General features: G+C 44.9%; 1 protein-coding gene across 1 annotated transcript in view; it reads right to left on the reverse strand.

Annotated features, from left to right (window-relative positions):
• LOC122805303 (pre-mRNA-processing factor 39-like) overlaps positions 1-22,288 on the reverse strand; it is a 1,105,266-nt gene that overhangs the window by 715,242 nt on the left and 367,736 nt on the right. Inside the window, exon 5 of the mRNA XM_044075391.1 lies at positions 2,225-2,392. Coding sequence (XP_043931326.1) covers positions 2,225-2,392 — 168 coding nt within the window. The remainder of the gene's footprint in view (positions 1-2,224; positions 2,393-22,288) is intronic.

The raw sequence follows: 22,288 nt of genomic DNA on the forward strand, positions 1-22,288 counted from the left end.
CTAGGGTGAATACAAGGTAAAGCTTTAGGACTGATATGTATAGAGCTTACATGTTTGAATCATATTTTAACACAATTGGAAATTTTAATCAAATGACTGGCATTAATAACCAAGTAATATAATTTGAAGTCTGGAAGACCCAGCCCTTCCTTGTCTTTAGGAAATATTAAATTTTCCATAACACATTCAAGTTGTCTTTGGGAATCATATGAATTTTGATAAGGCTGTTTTGATTTTTTGGAAGTAGTTATTTGGAATTTTAAGATTAATGGAATTTAACTAGAAAAGGATCCTGGGGAGGATGTTCTCCTTAATAATTGCTGCCTTAGATAAGGGGGGTAGATTTATGTTCTTCCATCTATCTACATCTGACTATTTGTTTCCATGTTTTATGAAGGTTGAGTTTCTGTTAATTCCTCAAGGGTATGGGCAAAGTTTGTATGCAAATATTTAAGGTTCATTAATTGGAAAGTTTGTGTTGGGAAAGTACGATTCTTTTTTGATTACAGGGTTAATGGGGAAGATAAAGGATTTTGATGTATTTATCTGGCAGTTAGTAATGCTAAAAAAGCATCAAGGGAGTTTAAGATTTTATGTAGGTCTGTAAGGTCTGTATTGGGTAGTTCAAAGTAGATATTTAGGTGGTCCACAAAGGCTGTATATTTAAAGTTCGATGTTATTTACTCTGGGAATATGATGGTATGTTTTCTGGGTAAAAAGGAGTAGGAGAGGTTCTAGGTAGACTTTTAGATAGAAAGTGTAGATTTCTTTTTGGATATTTTTCATTTTTGCTTCAAGTTCAGGGGAGTATTTATTTTGTAGTTTTAGCTCAAAATCATTGAATTTGTTTTCCAACTCTGTTTTTCTATTTTTTTTTTTTATAAATTCAGGCTTTTTGAATGAGAAGACCTCTAATCGTAGCTTTAGTAACCACCCACATTATGTCTAAAGGGATGGTGTTAAGTCCTGTTAGAGTTGAGTTAAGATTATGTTGATTTCTTCGGCTACCTCCTCCTTCCTTAGTAAATTTGGATTTAAAGACCAATTATCATAACCATGCTTGTTTGTTTTTACATATGAGGGGTTTATGGTAACTGAGATTTTTGAGTGGTCAGAAATTGATCTCACTTCCTTATCAAATTTGGGAATTTGGTTAGAGTAGTCAGAAACTAGGAAGAAATCAATTTGAGACCAAGCCCTATAGGAAGCGTATATGTATTAGACGGATTAACTTGTTCCAGAAATTTGTAAGGATCAATTAGGTTGAAGTCATTTACTAATTCTTCCATGGTTAAAGTTATTTGTGGTGATTGTTTTCTAGATTTATTTGAGCAGTCAGTGGCAGGGTTTACAAGGGTGTTCCAATCACCTCTAATAAAGTAATGTTTTGGGAAAGTAGCAAATTACAGATACCACAGAAACATTTTTGTTGATTAAAACAAGGGCCGTATATACTTAGAAAACTGTTATGTTTGTTTATATGGGGGTACAGGCAAGAACAGACACCATCTACTATCTGTATCGATTTTAAAGCTTATAATTTCCCTGTTAAATGATTCTTTAATTAGAATAGCTGTCCCTTTGGAATTGGTATGATTACCAGCAGAAATTATTTGCTTAATCCATTTTCTTTCGAAATCTTTGTCCCATTGTTCGTTGGTCAAATGAGTTTCTTGTAGAAAGATTATACTGGCTCTAGACTGGTGTATTAAGTGCACAACAAAGGCACAGGGTTAAGACTTACTAAGGTAGCTCCTGTTGCAACTCTCGGTTAGGGAAAGGTAGAGTTTCATGACCTATTTCATTGTCTTCCCTTAATAGACTAGTCTCAAACACCTTCTCAGTATGAGGTCCAAAGAAAATCTGAAGGAGCTCTGCCTTAACATGATCAGACAAACTCAAAAAAGCAATTTTCCTACATAGATATGAAGCCATTAATTGTAAATGCAAAACATTATCATTAACGTGCCTCTTGACGGCCGACTAAGCTAAAGTTCAGAACAGTAGCATCTGTTTAGACTGAAGTTACACCAAAATTCCAAAGCACTACTTCAGTCTGCTTCATGAAATGCAGAATCCTTCTCTCTTCAGATTCCAAAAAAATAAATAACTGGTGAACTGCACAGGTGAATTCAATGATTCCAGAAGAAATTACTTACACAGTGTACTATAGCTCGGTGCAAATTTTATTTTCAGAAAGAAATGGTACTACTCAAATGCTTACTTTTCAAAATGTGTGTGATACAGCTGCGTTGGAGTGGTCATCACTCTGTCATAAATAGCGGTGACGGTCTTCAGTTCTCCTTGTTCTTTTTCCCATTCAACAAACATCTCCCACAGTTTGTCTGAGCGAAACTCCATGCCAGCAGCAGTCACAGCAGACTGAAATGCACTAAGAAAACAATACAAAAATGTGTTACTTTAAGTCAAACTTTGCAGAGACAAAGGACTACACATACCCTCTAAATAACACCAATAGCCAAACACACACTTCAATATCTGTGGACAAGCAAAATACAGGTCAGCCTAAAAATGTTTACTATGTATTCATTTTAGCTAAACATGGAACACATTCATTTAAACCTGTGCATTATGCCACAATCACTTAAGCTAACCAATGCAACCAAGTGACTTTCAAACCAAAGCACAGATTCCTGAACTTGGTGGAAACAGAATGATTAAGAAAAACAATTCTATATTAGCATCAAGGTATATAATCACAGAAGTCTTACTTGAGCCATTCAGCTTTGTACGGCTAACTAGCATGAACAGTGTGAATGAAAATGTGCTAAATTTATTCTTATAAAGATTAAATTACAGGAATACTTAAAATATACAATCACGTCCTTCTGCAATGGGTAAGAGCTAGGGATCTTCTTCCAGACAGCTATCCTCTTTGTACAGTTTTTCATAACTTCCATGCTCAAAAATATGTACAACCCCCTCTCCTTTAGCAAGTGAAGGTATCGCCACAAGTCAGGAAGGAATGGCTGGTCCCCTGGCTGGTCCCACACTCTCCTATTAGGCCCCAATAAAATATGGAGAAGTCTTCAGGTAAAGAAAAAGCTAAACAGCTAAAGCAGCCAGATTCTAAAGCTTCAGGGCACCTTTCACGCACCTAAACTATTAAGCAGCTTAAGATAAGCTGACTAAAAGACAAATTTGGGCTTGAAGCCCTTCAGAGCTTTCCTGTCAACAGAAAGAGGGAGGCTGTGCCCTAAAGGACAATGGTAGGAACAACAAAAAATAAAATTTCCACACCCTGACATAAAAAAAATACCAAAAACAAGGGGGATGGGGGGGGGGGGTGGCTAATGAAGCAGTGATCCTTCGAACATCTACTGTCATGGTAAGCTCGACTTACACAGCTGTACTATGTTCTTTGTATTGATCACTGCTGCTACAGCCTTAGCTATATGGGTAAATTACCATAGCTAACAATATCTGGGAAGAGGAAGAATGGTTCAAGAGCTCCTGGAGAATGGTCCCAGCAAAACTTGATCTACACCTACAAGAGGAGTCAAGGTTATAATGCTTTGTTAAAAGTAAGTATACAGGGCCAAGTAGCAGCTTCTAGAACTCTTCTGGAATCCAACTCTTTCCAAAAATACACAGATGAAACCAAAGCCCTGATAGACAGGGCCTAGACCCTGTCTGGAATAAATCTGTCACTGTCAGTATAACAAAAGGTAACAGCCTTGGACACCCATTTGGAAATGGTCTGTTTTGACACAGGTCGTCACTTCTTACCTTCACAAGTAATGAACAATCTAATGATGTAAAATATTTAATTCCGACAAGACTGTACAGTTGTAGTCTGTGGAAATCCAAGGTATGGAGTATCATTTCTCATTCATTTTCAGGTTCAGGAAAGAAAACAGGGAGATGGATAGTAAGGTTTAAAGTAAACTGATTATATTTTAGACATAAAAAGGATTAATTCTCAAAGAAACCCTGTCCCTATTAAAAAAAAAAAATGAGGTAGGGTTGACTCACTAAGAGCTTGCAACTCGGATACCGTTCAGAATAAGCAAAATAGTTTTCCATGTAAAGAACCTCAAGTCAGCCAGATTAGCTGGTTCAAGGGAAACAAGTGTTAGCGTATCTTGCACAAAATTTAGGACCCACCAGTTTATTTGGAGGCCTCTAATGCAAAACCCTTTTCAAGAACATTTTGACAGACTGACTTGAAAGAGGAGAATCCATGGGCAGACGTACTGAAATGGCCGATAAATGAACCTGGATAGACAAAGGCTATGGTACCTTAACTCACACGAACACTGTAAAGCCAGAGAACAATTAGCCCTGAATGGATGCTGGTTGTGTTGTTAGCAAATGGAAAAGGTATTCTCGTCGGTGCCGATATGTGGCTTTCTAGTAAGCAGGCTTTCTTCTCACAATTAGTACCTGCTGCACATCCTTAGTAAACAAGTGCCTAAACAGAACTGGGACCCTAATCCTCAAGACAGTCAGTGGAAGAGGACTGAAATCAGGGTGCATCAAACACCCCTGTTCATGTGCGAGTAGACCCATTCTGTGAGAAAGCTTGTAGTAATGCCCCTGGGTCATTTCTAACAAGGGAGAACCACGGCTGCCTGGGCCAGGAGAGATTCATGACAATGACTTTGGGGGATTCCCTCTGAACCTTTCAAATTATCCTGAATGCTGGTGGAAAAGCATGCAGGAACACTGCTGTCCAAAGAAAAGAAAAGTTATCAGTCTTCCAAGCCTTTCTGCAGGGAGCCCTAGAACAGAATACTGCCAGTTGATTTTTCAGACAGGAAGCAAATGGGTTTTACTTGAGCAAGACCCCACAGATGGACCAAATCTTGAAAGACCCCCTGATATAGTTTCCATTAGTTAGAGTCTTGCCCTGGTCTTGCTCAGTTTTGTTTGAAGCAAAATTTTGCTCAGATGAAATGTAGGATTCCTGTAGAGTGAGCCTGTGCTGGGAAGTTATACCTCAAGCTACCCATCGTTCACATAATTCAGAACATAGGTACATTTGTTGGCAGTGACCTAATTTTTGACCAACATGCATCTACTGTTGTAAGAAAGTCCTTCTATATCTCACAGCTTAAAAAATAAATGGATTGAATCTAGATCTAGGGATGTCATTGCCCCCTTTACTCATCCCTCATTAGGACAATTACTGAATATAATTGCTCCGTGTGACATGTACTTAACCCAGACAAATGCAGGAACTAGAATGCCCACAGGTACCTTACTATAAGGATACAAGGCCTAAACATGTCTTACATGGATTGAGTCAAAGCCCTGTCACTATGCTTTGTGTCCTACAGACTAAGCGGTGACCTGTCTTCCCCCCATGTATGGCATCTTCAGAGTTATTACTGACAGACGTACTGCGCATCAGCAAGTAAAACAGCATCAAAAATACTCAGTCTAGGGATCTAAACCTCTTCTGCATCATCAAAACAGTTTGTAGGGACAGGTATATTTCGCAGAGGATACCACTTGTGTGAAACAGAGTCCCCATCCACATAAAAAAAAATTTCACCCCATCCATTTTTTCAAAAGAAGCTTGCATCTACAGATGGGAAAAGTACAGTTGTGTACACTTACCATAAATGTAGAAGTTCGAGTGTATTCACAGTTGCAGTCATTACATTTGGGTTATCTGCTTGCAGGTAGCCCTCAGTCGGCCTGATTAAAAAAGTCTTAGGTCCTGCATCGGTTGCTGCCCCTTCTCTTCCATGACATCAGGTCGTCAGGGGTATAAAACATGCAGCCGACGCCATTACATCAGTTTTTCTTGCCCCCGATGTCAGCTGCCCCCCTAATTGGAAGCAACTAAATATAAAAGCACACAGATATACCTCCAACAAAAAAGCTAATACACCAAAAAGGCTTTTAAGCATAGTAAAGGAAAGTAGAGGTATATCCAAAAGAAGTTAGGAGGCTAGAGGGAGGGTAACCAGGACTGCAACAGTGAATACACTCTAACATCTACATTTATGGTAAGTGTACACAACTGTACCATGTTCTTCGTGTTTCACTGTTGTAGTCATTACATTTGGGTAGATTCCCAAAGCTACGGTTGGGAGGAGGAATTTAGATAGTAACAGGGCCAGCTATAAGGCCCTGCAAGACTGCAGTGGCAAAGCCAGCTCTGGATTTAGAGAAACTTGGCAAATGATAATGCTTGGTGAAAGTATGTACAGAATTCCAGGTAGCAGCTTCTAGGATGTCCCTGGAAGGGATGCCTCTGAGAAAGGCAGTAGAGGTAGATGCAGCCCTGGTGGAGTGAGGTCTGATCCGCTGGGGGATAGGTTTTCCGTGGTGCTTATAGCAGAAATTAATGCAATGGCCTCTCCATTTAGAAATGGTTTGCTTTGAAATAGCCTTCCCCTCTGCCCCTGCAGCACATGCAACCAGCAGTTGTTCAGATTTCCTTTGAGGTTTAGTCCTGTCCAAGTAGAATCTAAGTTGTCTGTGCACATCAAAGGAATGCAGCATCAGTTTCCCCGTTATTCTGTGGATTGAGAAAAAAGGTTGGCAAATGAATGGACTGATTAAGAGCCACACTGGATACCACCTTGGGCATGAAGGATGGATTGGTTCTGAGGGACACCCCGTACGCATGAAAGATGATGAGACTCCACTGCCATAAGGGCCTGTAATTCAGATACTCTTCTAGCTGAAGTGATTGCTAAAAGGAAAGCTGTTTTCCAAGAAAGAAATTTTAAGTCTGCAGTAGCAGCTGGCTCAAAAGGAGGTAGTGTGAGTTTCTACAAGACAAAGTTAAGGTCCCAGGCTGGGGTTGGAGCTCTCCTGGGTGGTCTCAATTTTTTGGCCCCTCTGAGGAACTGCTTGAGCAGTGGATGAGAGAAGAGGGGAGGTTCTGTGTTATAATGAGCTGAAATGGCTGAGGAGTGGATTTTAATGGAGGAAAAAGACAGGCCCTTGTGAAGCAGCTCGGTCAAGTATTGTAAAATCAGAGGTAAAATGGGAGCGGCTGTGCTCACCCCTTGAGATTGGTTCCACGCACAGAATCTTTTCCATTTTTCAGCGTAAGATTTTCTAGTACTAGGTCTCCTTGCCTCTAAAATGATATCCATCACAGGTTTGCTGAGGGATGGTAAAGGAGAGAGATTAAGTAATTAGCCAGGCTGCAAAGTTCAGTGTTAGAAGCTGAGGGTGTAGAATCTGGTTCTCCTGCTGAGACAGCAGGGAAGGAGTCTGAGGCAGGTGCCATGGAGATAATCATGACACTGCGCAGGAAGGGGTACCAGTGTTGGCGCAGCCAGTCTGGAGCAATCAAAATCATTCTTGGTTTGTCCGGTTTGAGTTTTAGTAGTACTTTGGAGAGCAGAGGCAGAGGGGGGAAGGCATAGACTGATAAGTTATTAGCTGAAGGACAAAGGATCCACTTTCCAGGCTTGTTTGTGAGGAGTCCTTGTGCAAAATGTGTCCAATTGGTAATTCTGGGGGGAGGCAAACAGGTCTATATCTGGGCTCCCCCATTTGCCAGTCAACATGTTGAAAATCCTTGGTTCCAGTTTCTACTCGTGTGGGTCCATGAGGTTTCTGCTTAGTCCGTCTGCAAATGTATTTAATTTTCCTGGCAGGAATTGAGCTTCTAGGTGCACTTGGTAGCTCAAGGCTGTGTTCCACAATGCCATGGCTAGCCTGCAGAGGGGGTAAGAATGTGTACCCCACACTGCTTGTTCATGTACCACATAACAGTGCTTTTGTCCATCTTTACCACTAGTTGTCCTGGAAGAATGTGGTCCTTGAAGGTTGTCAGAGCATTCTGTACAGCTAACATTTCTTTTTGATTGATGTGCAGGTGCATTTGACTTGGGTTCCATTTGCCCTGAATGCACTTCCCTGCCAGGTGAGCCCCCCATGCACAGTCTGATGCGTCCATTAGGGTTTGGGCAGCAGAGGGTGGTGTGAAAGGTAGTCCCTTGTTTTGGTGGCAGGCCTCTGCCCACCAAAAGGAACTCTAGCCGTAGGCAAGGAATGACAGGAATCATTGTTTCCAGGTATTGAGAATGTTGACACCATAGGCTTTTTAGATATCACTGTAGTTTCCTCGTATGCAGTCTTGCATATGGAATTAGAATAAAGCAGGCGACCATGAACTGCAAGGCTTGCAGTATTTGTCTTGCCGACAGCAGGGTTTTTGTGGCCACTTGTTTGAAGTAGGTTGTCAAATGAATTTGTTTCTCTGGCGTGAGGTAAGCCATCTGGGAAGTTGTATTTAAGCTTGCTCCCAGGAATACAATTTGCCGACAGGGTACCAGGTGCGACTTCATTTCGTTTATGGTGTACTCCAGACAAGTTAGAACCATTTGTACAAAGGCCAGATGATCCAAACGCATGTCTTGGCTTTCTGCCTGAATAAGACAATCGCCCAGGTATGGGTATATTTGAAAATTTCTTTGCCTGCAAAATGCAATAACTGGAGTTAGGCACTTTGTGAATACCCTGGGTGCAGTAGAAGAGCCAAAGGGCAGTGAAGAGAATTGACTGTGCGTGTAGCCTGCTTTGAAGCGTAGGTATCTTCTGCAAAATTTCCTGATTGGGAATGTGCAGGTATGCTTCTTTTAAAATCTAATGTTGCCAACCAGGCATTTTGCCAAGCAGAGAAAGTAATTGGTGAAGAGTCAGCATCTTGAATTCTAGAATCTCCAAAAAGGTGTTTAGAAAAGACAGGTCAAGGATAGGACGCCATGAATTGCCTTTTCTGGGTACCAGGAAAAGTCTCTAGTAGAAACCTTGTCCCTTTTCCTCTTCTAGTACCAGTTGAATAGCCCCCATGGTTAAGAGAGAAAGTACTTGCTTTTGGGCCTCTGCCTACTGATTTGGGGGGGGGGGGGTAGGTCTGGCCACCCGCTTGGTGTTGGCAACGTGTGGAAGTGAAGTCTGTATCCCTGGGACACTATATTTAAAACCCATCTGTCCTGGGTAATGAGTTCCCAATTCTTTGCAAGAAGAGCAATCTTTCCCCCCAAAGGGGCAGTCACAGTTGATAAGTGCTTGGAAATTCTAAAAGAAAGTCATTGAGACAGTTTACCATAGGGAGGGGTCTTATTCCCAGATTTGGAAGTGGAGGCCCCCCACTGCTTAATTCGGTGTCCCCCCTGGGACTGAACCTTGGGGCTTTTGCCATGTTTGGGTCTGGCTTGAGAAGTCCTGGAAGGGGCTGGAAAGGACCAATTCTTAGAGGGCCAGTGCCTACTAAATCTAGGAGGTTGAACTTGTAAAAAATCTTTAACAGTTTGCATAGATTTGGCTTCATCTTCCATCTTTTTAAGAACTTCCTCAGCCTTGTTGCCAAACAGGCAGTCCTGACTTAAAAGACCATCCAAAAATTTAGCTTTAACATGATCAGGCAAAGGACTGCTCCTTAAGCCAAGCATGCCTTCTGAGCACAGACTCAGTAACAGCAGCCCTGCAAGAGGCCTCTAATGAATCAAACCCACATTGCAAAGTATGTTTTCCAGCTTGCTCAGCAGAATGAATTAAATACAGTATTTTTTTCTTTTACACTCAGTCAGGAATCAACATAATTTTCTGTTTAAGCAGTCCAATGACATGTTGCTGATACTTTAACATATGAAACTGGCAGTTTAAAGCCTTAATGGTCAAGTTTGCATAAGTGTAAACCTTCTTACCCCATCTATCCAGCACCCTGGAGTCTCTTATCAGAAGGGGTAGGACTTTTAGCAGTAGAAGCCTTAATGCCCTTGGGCCCCTGTGAAATAGTCTCTGGATCTGCAATAGGATTTTTAAAAAATAAGTTGTGGGACTCTGGGACCCTGCAGTATCAGTCAGGTTTTCTGGGAGTAGGAGGCAGGGAATCAGGGGGCCAAACTAGATTCCAAAAAAGCATCAACAATGTCTAGTACAGGAGGAATAGCTAAAGACCTATGTTGAGGTAGTAGAAGGAAATCCCTAAGCCTCTGTTTTTGAATCCGAAAAATCCTGGCTTTCCCAATGGAAATGTTCCTTTAGAGTATGCAAGGTTTCCCCAAAAGAAAAGTCCTCAGGAGGGGAAGCAAAGGGAATGGAGTCCTCTGCATCAGAATCTTCATAAGTAGATAAGGGCAAATCCAAACCATCAGAAGAATCAGGAAAAACAGAATCCTGATCAGAAGATTCATAATCAACTTCAATCCCAGTCCTCTTGGAGTGGGGTGGGGTGGGGTGGGGGGGGGGGTTGGCTACCCCTGATTAGAGTTTTTAGATATTCAGCCATTCTTATTTGTTTTTTAGGCATAGAGGCCTGAGCATGTGGCCTGGGTGTCTGTTTTTAACCATGGATCAAGATTTATGCCTAAGTAAAGGAGGAGGTGTCGGTTTAATATGCAAGTCTGTAGGCCTGAATACACCCTCAGAAGCCGGTGCCTCCACAGAGGCTCCGGACCCATCCAAGGTAGAGACATCCGCAGGTTCCTTAGTTGAAGCATCTCGCGGCATATCGGACTCCGAATGGGTCTCAGTAGAGGCCTGCGAATCAGATGTAGTGGGTATCGGCGGCTGCAAAAGCGCCTCACTTAGTACTGGTGGACTGGCTTACGAGAAGCAACATCGCCAGTTTTGGACGGCAGCCTGTCTTTATCTTTGCAATTTTTCGAAATCCTGGTAGTCGGATGGCTAACAGATGACATTTCTGGATAATTAAACAGAAAACTGAAATATTTAGAGGCGAAAATATACAGACAGTGCGCTGATTAAATAAAGCACAAAACTGACAGCAAGGTATATCGTGGTCAGGGCCTAGGCAAGGAATACAGTAAGTCTGAAAATCTTTGAGGTATTTGCTTTCCACAAGTAATTCAATTATTAACTTTTACAGACATCGGTAAGGAGCAATAAAAAAAGTTTTCCCAACGGGGTACTTAGCTTTAGTTGGAAGACTTTGGTTCGGAAACTTGAAAACTAAAATTTCACGAGTCAGCTGACTGGCACTTGCAAACTGCTTCTGCTTCGGGCACCGCACGTCAAGAAAGACTGATGTAATGGGGTCTGCTGCATGTTTTATACCCCTGATGACCGGACATCATGGAAGGAGGGACAGCAACCGACACAGCACCCAAGACTTTGTTAATCAGGCCGACTGAGGGCTGCCTGCAAGCAGATAACCCAAATGTAATGACTGCAACAGTGAAACACAAAGAACATCTGCTTGAGCAGTGGGTGAGAGAAAAGGGGAGGATCTGTGCTATAATGAGCTGAAATGGCTAAGGCATGAATTTTGATGGAGGAAAAGGACAAGCCCTTATGAAGCATCTCAGTCAAGTACTGTAGAATCTGAGGTAAATTGGGCACTGCTGCGCTCATCCCTTGAGACTGGTTCCAGGCAAAAAATCTTTTCCATTTTGCAGCATAAGATTTCCTAGTACTAGGCCTCCTTGCCTCTAAAATTATATCCATCACTGATTTACTGAGGGACGGTAAAGGAGAGATTAGGTAATTAGCCAGGCTGCTAGGTTCAGGGTTTGCAGCTGAGGGTGCAGAATCTGGTTCTCCTGCTGAGACAACCGGGAAGGAGACTGAGGCAGGTGCCATGGAGCCAAGCGTGGCACACTGCGCAAGAGGGGGTTACCAGTGTTGGCGTGGCCCGTCCGGTGCAATTAAAATCGTACTTGGCTTGTCCTGTTTGATCTTTAGTAGTACCTTGGAGAGCAGAGGAGGAAAGGCATAAACTGACAGTTTTTTCCAGCTGAAGGATAGAGCATCCACTTTCCAAGTTAGCTTGTTAGGAATACAGGCTGTGTTCCACAATGCCATGGCTAGTCTGCAGAGGGGGTAATAATGTGTACCCCCTGCTTGTTTATGTACCACATGACAGTGGTGTTGTCCGTCTTTACCATTAGTTGTCCTGGAAGAATGTGGTCCTTGAAGGTTGTCAGAGCATTCTGTACAGCTAACATTTCCTTTTGATTTATGTGCAGGTGCATTTGACTTGGGTTCCATTCGCCCTGAATGCACTTCCCTGCCAGGTGAGCCCGCATGCATAGTCTGATGCGTCTGTTAAGGTTTGGGTGGCAGGGGGTAGTGTGAATGGTAGTCCCTTGCTTTAGTGGCAGGCCTCTGCCCACCAAAGGAACTCTAGGCGTAGGCAAGGTATGATCGGAATCATTGCTTCTACATCCTGTGAATGTTGACATTATAGGCTTTTGAGATACCATTGTAGTTTCCTCATATGCAATTAGAAGAACGCAGGAGGCCATGAACCCCAAGGCTTGCAGTATTTGCCTTGCAGAGAAGTGGGTTTTTGTGGCCACTGGCTTGAAGTAGGTTTTCAAATGAATCTGTTTCTCTTGTGTGAGGAAAGCCATCTGGGAAGTTGTATTCAGGCTTGCTCCCAGGAATATAATTTATTGACAGGGTACCAGGTGTGATTTATTTTCGTTTATGGTGTACCCAGACAAGTCAGTACCCTTTGAACAAAGGCCAGATGATTCAAAGGTATGTCATGGCTTTCTGCCTGAATTAGACAATCGTCCAGGTATGGGTATATCTGAATGTTTCTTTGCCTACAAAATGCAATGACTGGAGCTAGGCACTTTGTGAATACCCTGGGCACAGTAGATAAGACAAAAGGCAGTGCAGAGAACTGAAAGTGCATGCAGCCTGCTTTGAAGCGTAGGCATCTTCTGCAAGACTCCTTGGTAGGGATGTGCAGGTATGCTTCTTTTAAGTCTAGTGTTGCCAACCATGCATCTTTGCCTAGCATAGCAAGCAGCTGGTGAAGAGTCCGCATTTTGAATTTTGGAATCACCAGAAAGTTGTTTATGAGTAGAAAGGTCCAGGATAGGACGCCACGTATTGCTTTTTCTGGGTACCAGGAAAAGTCTCAAATAGAAACCTTGCCCCTTTTCCTCTTCTGGTACCAACTGAATAGTCCCTATGCTTAAGAGAGAGAGTACTTGATTTTGGGCCTCTGCCCACTGATTTGGGGGTAGATCTGGTCAACCGCTTGGTTTTGGTAATGTGTGGAAGTGAAATCTGTATCCTTGGGACACTATTTAAAACCCAGTTTGTCCTGGGTAAGGAGTTCCCAGTTTTTGGCCTGCAGACCAATCTTTCCGCCTAAAGGAGCATTCAGTTGCAAAGTGCTTGGAAGTTTTAAAAGCAGGTCATTGAGATAGTTTTCCATAGGGGGGAGTCTTACCACTCCCCAGATTTGGGTGAGGAAACCCCCCACTGCTTAGTCTTGTGTGTCCCCTGGGACTGAAACCTAGGTTTTCTGCTGTGTCTGGGTTTGGCTAGAGAAGACATGGAAAGGGCTGGAAAGGACCAATTCTTAGAAGGCCAGTGCCTACTAAATCTAGGAGGCTAAACTTGTAAGAAATCTTTAACAGTTTGCATAGATTTAGCTTTAGTTTCCATCTTTTTAAGAACTTCCTCAGCCTTGTTGCCAAGCAGGCGGTCCTGATTTAAAGGAGCATCTAACAGTTTAGCTTTAACATGATCAGGCAAAGATTGCTCCTTAAGCCAAGCATGCCTTCTGAGCACCGATCCAGTAACAGCAGCCCTGCAAGAGGCCTCTAATGAAGCAAATCCACATTGTACAGCATGTTTTCCAACCTGTTCAGCAGAAGGCATTAAATCCTGTAATTCTTTATTTTCAGCACAGCCAGGAATCAGCATTATTTTCTGTTTAAGCAATCCAATAACATGTTGTTGATATTTTAACATATGAAACTGGCAGTTTAAAGCCCTAATGGCCAAGGTTGCAGAAGTGTAAACCTTCTTACCCCATCTATCCAGTGCCCTGGAGTCTCTAACAGAAGGGGTAGGATTTTTAGCAGTAGAAGCCTTAATGCCCTTGGGTCCCTGTGAAATAGTCTCTGGATCCGCAATAGGATTTTTAAAAAGGAACTGGTGTGAATCAGGAACCCTGTAATATCAGTCAGGTTTCCTGGGAGCAGGCGGCAAAGAATCAGGGGCCAAACTAGACTCCAAAAAAGCATCAACAATGTCTAGTACAGGAGGTATAGCTAAAGACCTATGTGGAGGCAGGAGTAAGAAATCCCTAAGCCTCTTTTTTGAATCAGAAAAATCCTGGCTTTCCCAGTGGAAATATTTAGAGTACGTAAGGTTCCACCAAAAGAAAATTCCTCTGGAGAGGAAGCAGAGGGAACAGAGTCCTCTGCATCAGAATACCCATAAGTAGATAAGGGCCAATTCCAGATCATCAGAAGAATCGGAAAAATTGGAATCCTGGTCAGAAGTCTCAAACTTCAGTCCTAGGTCTCTTAGAAGGGGGAGGTTGGCTTCCCCTGATTAGAGGTACAAGATCTTCAGCCATTCTTATAATTTGTTTTTTAGGCATAGAGGCCTGAGCATGTGGCCTGGGCATCGGTTACTTAGGCATGGTTCGAGATTTAGGCCTAAATGAAGGAGGCATTGGTTTAATATGCAAGTCCGTAGGCTGAATACACCCTCAGAACCCAGTGCCTGTACAGCGGCTCCGGACCCATCCAAGCTAGAGACATCCGCAAGTTCCAAAGTTGAAGCATCTCGCAGCATGCCGGACTAAAATGGGTTTCAGTAGAGGCCTGCAAATCAGAAGTTGCGGATATCAGGGGTTGCGAAAGCGCCTCACTGAGTACCGGCGAACTTGCGACTGGCTTAGAAGCGTCAGCAGCTTTGGACCTATGCGGCCCATCTGTCTTTTTCTTTGCATTTTTTCGGAATCCTGGTAGTCAGATGGCAAACCGATGACATTTCTGGATAATTAAACAGAGAACCAAAATATTTAGAGGCGAAAATATACAGAAGACAGATAGTGCGCTGATTAAATAAAGCACAAAACAGAGAGCAAGGTACGTCGTGGTCAGGGCCTAAGCAAGGAATACAGTAGGAATGAAAATCTTTGTGAGGCATTTGCTTTCCACAAGTAATGCAATTACTAACTTTTACTGCCATCAGTAAGTAGCAAGAAAAAAAGTTTCCCCAATGGGGTACTTGGCTTTAGTTGAAGACTTCGATTCTGAAACTCGAAAACGAAAATTTCAGGAGTCGGCCGACCGGCACTTGCGAACTGCTTCTGCATCGGACACCGCACGACAAGAAAGACTGAGGTAATGGGGTTGGCTGCTTGTTTTATACCCCTGATGATCTGACATCATGGAAGAAGGGACAATAATCGACGCAGGACCCAAGACTTTGTTAATCAGGCCGGCTGAGGGCTACTGCAAGCAGATAACCCAAATGTAATGACTGCAACAGTGAAACACGAAGAACATCTAGGACTGCAACAGTGAATACACTCGAACATCTACATTTATGGTAAGTGTACAGAACTGTATTATGTTCTTGGTGTTTCACTGTTGGTCTTCACATTTGGGTGGAATCCCAAAGCTGAACAAAAAGGGTAGAGGCAGTCAAGAAGAATGCGGGGCTGGCTAGCATGCCCTGCAAGACTGTGGTGGCAAAGTCTGCTCTGGATTTGGGAAGATAGGCAGGTGGTAATGCTTAAAGGTATGAACAGATGTCCATGTTGCAGCCTCCAGGATGTCCCTGGTGGGGACCCCTCTGAGAAAAGCTGCAGAGGTGGAGGCTGCCCTGGTGGAATGTGTCCTGACCCCCTTTGGGGGTGGTTGCCCATGCTGTTTGTAGCAGAAATCGATGCAGTGCGCTATCCATTTGGAGACTGTTTGAACATGGCCTTGCCCTCTGCCCCTGCTGCAAAGCTGACTAGCAACTGATCAATTTTTCTAAAAGATTTAGTCCTGTCCAGATAGAATATGAGCTGTCTGTGCACATCTAGAGTGCAGAATCCTTTCCCCCCTTGTTTTGTGGGTAGGGAAAAAGGAGGGCAAATGAATGGATTGGTTGAGAGCCACACTGGACACCACTTTAGGCATGAAGGATGGGTTAGTCCTGAGGGAGACCCTGTCAGCATGGAAAATGATAAAGGGCTCTACAGCCATGAGCGCTTGCAGCTCTGATACTATTCTAGCTGAAGGGATGGCCAGAAGCAAGGCTGTCTTTCAAAATAGGAATTTTAACTCTGCTGAAGCTACAGGTTCAAAGGGGGGGGGGTGAGCTTTTCCAACACAAAGTTAAGGTCCCACGCTGGGGTAGGAGCTCTTCTGGGTGGCCTTAAGTTGCTAGTCCCTCGTAGGAACTGTTTGAGAGGGTGTGAGAAGAGAGGTGGCTCTGTGCTGTAATGAGCAGAGATGGCACAGGCATGAATTTTAATAGAAGAGAAGGACAGACCCCTGTGTAGTAGGACTGCTAGGTAATCCAGGATGAGAGGTAAAGAGGGCTGTGCCGTTCCGGCTCCCTTAGCCTGCATCCAGGTGCAAAACCTTTTCCACTGGTCAGCATAGGATTTTCTAGTGCTGGGGCATCTGGCCATATGTATAACATCTAGGACCTATTTGCCTAGGCTGGCAACTTGAAGAGAGTTTAGGGAATAAGCCAGGCTGCCAGGTTGAGGGTCTGCAATTGAGGATGCATGAATTCTCCATTCCTCTGGGTCAGGAGTGTTGGGATCTGAGGTAGGTGCCATGGTGGCGGGGGCAACAGGCTGTGCAGCAGTAGGTACCAGAGCTGGCATGGCCAGTCTGGGGCAATCAGGATTGCCCTCTGTTTTTCCTCCCTTATTTTGAGCAGTACCCTTGAAATGAGTGTTAGAGGGGGGAAATGCATAGACTGAGAGGTTTACCCACTGGCAGGATACAGCATCCACTTTCCAGGCCTTGCTGTGAGGTTCCCTGGTGCAGAATTTACCGAGCTGATGATTGGAGTGGAAGGCAAAGAGGTCCACCTTCAGGGTGCCCCATTTCTGGGTTACAAGGGTGAAGGTTCTGATGTACAGCAGGGTTCTGCTTAAGTTGTCTGCCAGAGAGTTTAGGGAGCCTGGCAGGAATTGCGCTAGCAGATGTAGTTGCATGGCTGAGGCCATGTGCCAAAGGGTCATGGTGAGCCTGCAGAGAGGATAAGAAAGTGTCCTTCCCTGCTTCTTGATATACCAACATGACTGTGGTGTTATCTTTTCTGATCATTAGAGGCCCCAGAGAGAGTAGGGATCTGAAATCTGTCAGAAAGTGCTGAACAGCTAGCATCTCTTTTTGGATGATGTGCAGATGTATTTGATTTGGGCTCCAATGGCCCTGAATGCACCTGCCGTCCGGGTGTGCACCCCAGGCATAGTCTGATGCATCTGTGGTGACGGCCTGGGTGGCATGGGGTTTTGGAGAAGGAAAGTCCCTTGTTGTGGTTGCATGCTGCTGCCCACCAAAAAAAATAAGAAGTTATGTACCTACCATAACGTTCCATGTTAGTTGTCTTCTTCTCGCCTTCTTTCTTGCTGGATGGGTTTGGAGCCGATCCTCGGCTCCGACTCAGCCAATACTAAAGCTCGAGAGCCAATTCCACCGGCTCGAGGCTCCCCTATATCCCACAATGCTAGGCAGTAACTACTCGGATCTCGTTTGATAGCTAAACCAAGCAGTTCTGGTCTCCACAGTATGGAGAGAAAAAAGAACCCACCTCTATATAAACCTGAATGTAAGCTACCACAAACATAAAAGGGGGCATAGAGGTGGTAGAACATATGGGAAGGAAAACTCCAAAGGAAGATCCCAAAATTTCCTATCTGTCTGTCCAGACTAGGGGGAAGGAGGGTGGGACGCAAGAAAGAAGGAGAGAAGAAGACAACTAACATGGAACGTTATGGTAGGTACATAACTTCTTAATGTTAAGTTGTCAGTCTTGCCTTCATTCTTGCTGGATGGGACCGCGTCCCTAGCACCTTATTCTGGGTGGCATATCGGAACAGACTCTTGAGAACAGTGGAACCAAAGTTGGCACGGTTTCTGGAGGCCATATCCAATTTGTAATGTAAAATGAAGGTATGAGGAGAAGCCCAAGTGGCTGCTGCACAAATGGAATCTATTGGCAGCCTGTCCTGAAAAGCTACAGATGTAGCTAATGCCCTAGTTGAATGAGCTCTAGGTCTTGAAGGCAGTTTTTGATGTCTGATTTCATAGATGAAGGTAATTATAGAGGTAAGCCATCATGAAAGGGACACTTTAGTAACTGGAAGGCCCAATTTCCCTTCCACATAAAACAGGAAAAGCTGATCAGATTTCCTGAACTGATTTAGTCCCATCTAAATAATATCTAAGTTGGCGGTCAACATCTAGAAAATGCAACTTTTGTTCCGACCTGTTGGAATAGTCAGGGAAGAAGATGGGGAGATCAATCGTTTGGTTCAGGTTTGTCTCAGTGGAAACCTTAGGTAAGAAGGACGGATTAGTCCAGAGGGACACCCTATCTTTGTGGAAAACTAAGTAAGGAGGATGACTGCACAGAGCATGAAGTTCAGATACCCTTCTAGCTGAAGTTATGGCTACTAGAAAAAGTGTTTTTCATGAGAGCAACTTAAGAGGGCATGAAGCCGCTGGTTCGAAGGGGGGGGGGAATCAAGGATGCCAGAATCAAATTCAAGTCCCACTTGAGGTGGGGGATCTTTGACTGGGGGCTTGAGCAGAAAAACACCTCTTAAAAAGGCTTTGCATAGCTTATGGGACATGATACTAGAGTCTGAGACACCTAAGTAAAAATTAGATACAGCAGCTAGTTGTACTCTAATGGTAGATGAAGAGCCTAAATGAAAGAGCTCTGCCAGAAAGTCTAGGATAGACTGGATAGGTGCAGTGAAAGGGTCTATATTTTTTGATGCTGCCCAGAAGGAAAAACATTTCCACTTACTATTATAAATCTTCCTGGTAGAAGATTTGTGAGAGGCTATCAGGATGTTTCAGACCGAATGAGAAATTAAGGGAAGCCTGGCTAGGGTAGGAATTGGAGGTGAGGTTGAGAGAATGAAGGGAGTGGTGCAGCTGGCCCGACTGGTGGGTCAACAGATCTGGCACCGGGTCCAGATGCCAAGGCTGCTCCAACAGGTAATGATGGAGGAACGGAAACCATATCTGTCGAGGCCAGTAAGGGGCAATGAGGATCATTGTAACTTTCAAGGCGATAGCTTTCTGAATTAATTGAGATATCAGTGGAAAAGGGGGAAAAGCATACAGAAGTCCCTGGGGCCAATCGTGGACTACAGCGTCTCTGGTGGGATGGCCTGGTAACGGGAAGAGAGTGAAGTCGTGACACTTGCTGTTTTGGGGAGTAGCAAAAAGATCGCAGCAAGGCTGGCCCCATCTTTGGAGGACTTCTTCCAGCACTGATTGCTTTAGAGACCACTCGTGGGGCATGAGAATGGCCCTGCTCAACTTGTCCGCAATCACGTTGGACTTCCCGGGAATGTGCGTTGCTATCAGAAAATGCTGAGAAGAAATAGTCCACTGCCAAAGTCCGAGTGCCTCTCGACATAAGGGGTAGGATCTGGTTCCGCCCTGTTTGTTGATGTACCACACTACGGACATGTTGTCTGTCTGAATTGCAATAGTCCCTGTGGGAAGAGAGTCCTGAAGGGCTTGCAACGCTAAAAGCACTGCTCTCATCTCTAAAACATTTATGTGCAAGTAGCACTCGAAAAATTGCCACGTGCCCTGGACTGTCCTGCCCTGATAATGCCCCCCCACACACACCCGATCAGGGTGGCGTCCGTTGTCACCGTGGCGACTGGGGGGGGGGATGAAAGGTCTGCCCTGGAGAACTTGAGGTGATGTGATCCACCAAGACAGGTGATTCTTGCATGATTGAGTTATTAATATGATGTGAGACATCAGGAGCTGTTGGAAGGACCATTGAGTAAACAGCATCCATTGGAGGATCCTCATGTGGAAACAAGCTAAGGGGAAAAGGGTGATAGTAGCTGCCATGAGTCCTAATACCTTCAAGACTACCCTGGCTTTGACCTTGTTGCATTGTAATAGAAGGTAAACTTGTTTGCGGATATCTAACACTCTTTGCTCTGTAAGTCTGGCGGAAAGATTGAGTGCGTCTAAGGTGGCGCCTATAAAGGTAATAGATTGACAAGGCAGATTTTTTGAAATTTATTGAAATGCCTAGAGCTTGGCAAGTTTGGATGGTGAAGTCTCTGGATAGAAGCAGTTGATGTCTGGTGGTGGCGGTAAGGAGCCAGTCGTCTAAAAATGGAAACACCTGGAATCCTTGACGTCTCAAGTGAGCCGCGACCACTGCCATGCATTTGGTAAACACTCGGGGGGCTGTAGTGAGACCAAAGGGCAGGGCTCTGAACTGGTAGTGACTGGCTCCCAGCCTGAAGCGGAGAAACCTCCTGGAGCATCTGTGCATTTTGATATGGTAGTACGCATCCTGAAGGTCTATCGAGCACATCGAATTGTCCTGACCCAAGAAGGGTAGAATGGACTGTAGCCTGACAATCCGGAATTTTGTTTTTTTGATATAATTGTTTAACTTGCTGAGATCCAGTATAGGTCTCCAGTCCCCTGTTTTTTGGTACCAAAAGAATTTGGAGTAGGTTCCAGATCCTTGCTGGTCTGCTGGGGCTGGTTGGATAGCTCTTTTTGATAGCAGCTTTGATATTTCTAGTGCTGCTTGTTCCCTTAGACTGGGTGGAACGTCTGGAAGGGATCCTTTGGGTTGGGATGGGATGTGAATAAAGGGAATTTTGTAACCCTCGGATATGAATGACTGTACCAATTTGTCTTGGGTGAGGGAAAGCCAGGCTTTTGGGTACAGTGATAATCTTCCCCCGACTGCCTCCGAAGGTGGACAGCCGGGCAGCTCCTCAGGGATGCTGAAAGGGTTTATCAGAGAAAGTTTCTCTGCTACGCTGGTTTTGCAGACCTCCTCTGCCTCTAGGGCGGCTTCTATTGTTATTCCCCCCTCTGCCTCTAGAGGGGAATCGACCTTGTGCGTCAGATGAGACTCCCTGAGGTTTGCGGAACCACATTTTTCCTGCCCTCTGACCTTTTGGATAAGGTCTAGAAGGGGTAGAAAAACGGACTCGCACGGCAGAGAGAGTCTTACCTTCCACCTAGTCAATGTATCCTTCACCTGAGGACCAAACAATGTTGAGCCATCAAAGGGGGAATTGGTGAAGTACGCCTTGAAAGGGTCCGCAAAATTGCAAAGCCGCATCCAGGCGTGACATCATAAAGCTACACCTGTGCCTGCGGCCCTACTCGCCCCATCAGCAGCATATGAAATATGCCACATGGAGGAGTTAATCGAATTCAGGGTTGCCAACTGGGAGTTCATTTTGTCTTGGAACCCCTCAGCTGTTGGATCCTGTAAAACCTCACCCATATCTTTGAAAAAATCTCTCTGGAGATGGGTGAAGTGACACAAGTAGTTCAGCGACCGCATTGAAAAGGTCGCTGATGAAAACATCCGCTTACCGTACCTGTCCATGGTCCTGGACTCCTTATCAGGAGGATGGACAGGTACCGAAGGATCGGCTAACTCCTTCTTAGTGGCTGCGGCCACCACCATGGTATCAACAGAGACACCTTTAGATAGAAACTCTTTCTCCTTAGGGGCAGTAATAAATTTTGACGGCCTCCTTGGGGTAGGTTCCACTGAATCAGGGGCCGTCCAATCCTTCCTTGCCACCACTTCCATAAGGGGGTCAAAGGGAGGGGACACCCAGGAGGTGGAAGGGCGAGAGCCAAATGCATCAAGGTAAACTGACTCGTCCTCTGAAGGGTTAAGGGCGGGCCAGTTCCCCCTCTGTTTCAGGATTTCAGGGATGTCAGCAAAGGAGGCATCCTCAGAGGGGGACCGAGGGGAACCTTCAGATTCCTCCAAGTCAGTGTCAGACGTGATAGACTCAGGGGAGTCAATGTGCTTCCTCTTGCACTGTCTCTTCCGAGGGGGGTTCTCCTACCAGATCAGGAGAGGCCTCGGAAGAGGAGGAAATTCCCAATGGGGAAACCCGAGGAGCTGGCTCTCTGCGGTCTGATACAAGGGGATGGGTAGAAATCACCGCAGGCACTGAAGAGGGAGGAGCTGACAAAGCCGACTGTGGGGTAGACACTGGGTCTAGCACGCTCCGCATGGCCTCGAAGGCGCCCCTATCGGGCAAGGCCGGAGGTCCCCGCTCCGAGGAGACAAGGACCCCCCCGGCACCGACAGGGACGGCTCCGAGTCCGATGGAGCCGAACTCACCAGCGCCGACGCTCCGAGAGGGAGAACGGGGTCGGACAAGGGTCCGATGCCACTCGCCCCCTCTGAGCCGAGGGAAGCTCGGTGCCGAGATCCCTCCAATGAGGAAATCGGAGCAGACGGAGCCGAAAGGGAAGGTATCGGCTCCGAAGCACCGACAGCCACTGCTCCGATGAGCCCCAGCTCCGAACTCAAAGGAGTCGGAGGAGGAATAAAATCAGGGATGGAAATA

This window comes from Protopterus annectens, chromosome 6.part1 (assembly GCF_019279795.1).
Source record: "Protopterus annectens isolate FY-2018-M chromosome 6.part1, PAN1.0, whole genome shotgun sequence".
In the NCBI taxonomy this organism is placed as follows: Eukaryota; Metazoa; Chordata; order Ceratodontiformes; family Protopteridae; genus Protopterus; species Protopterus annectens.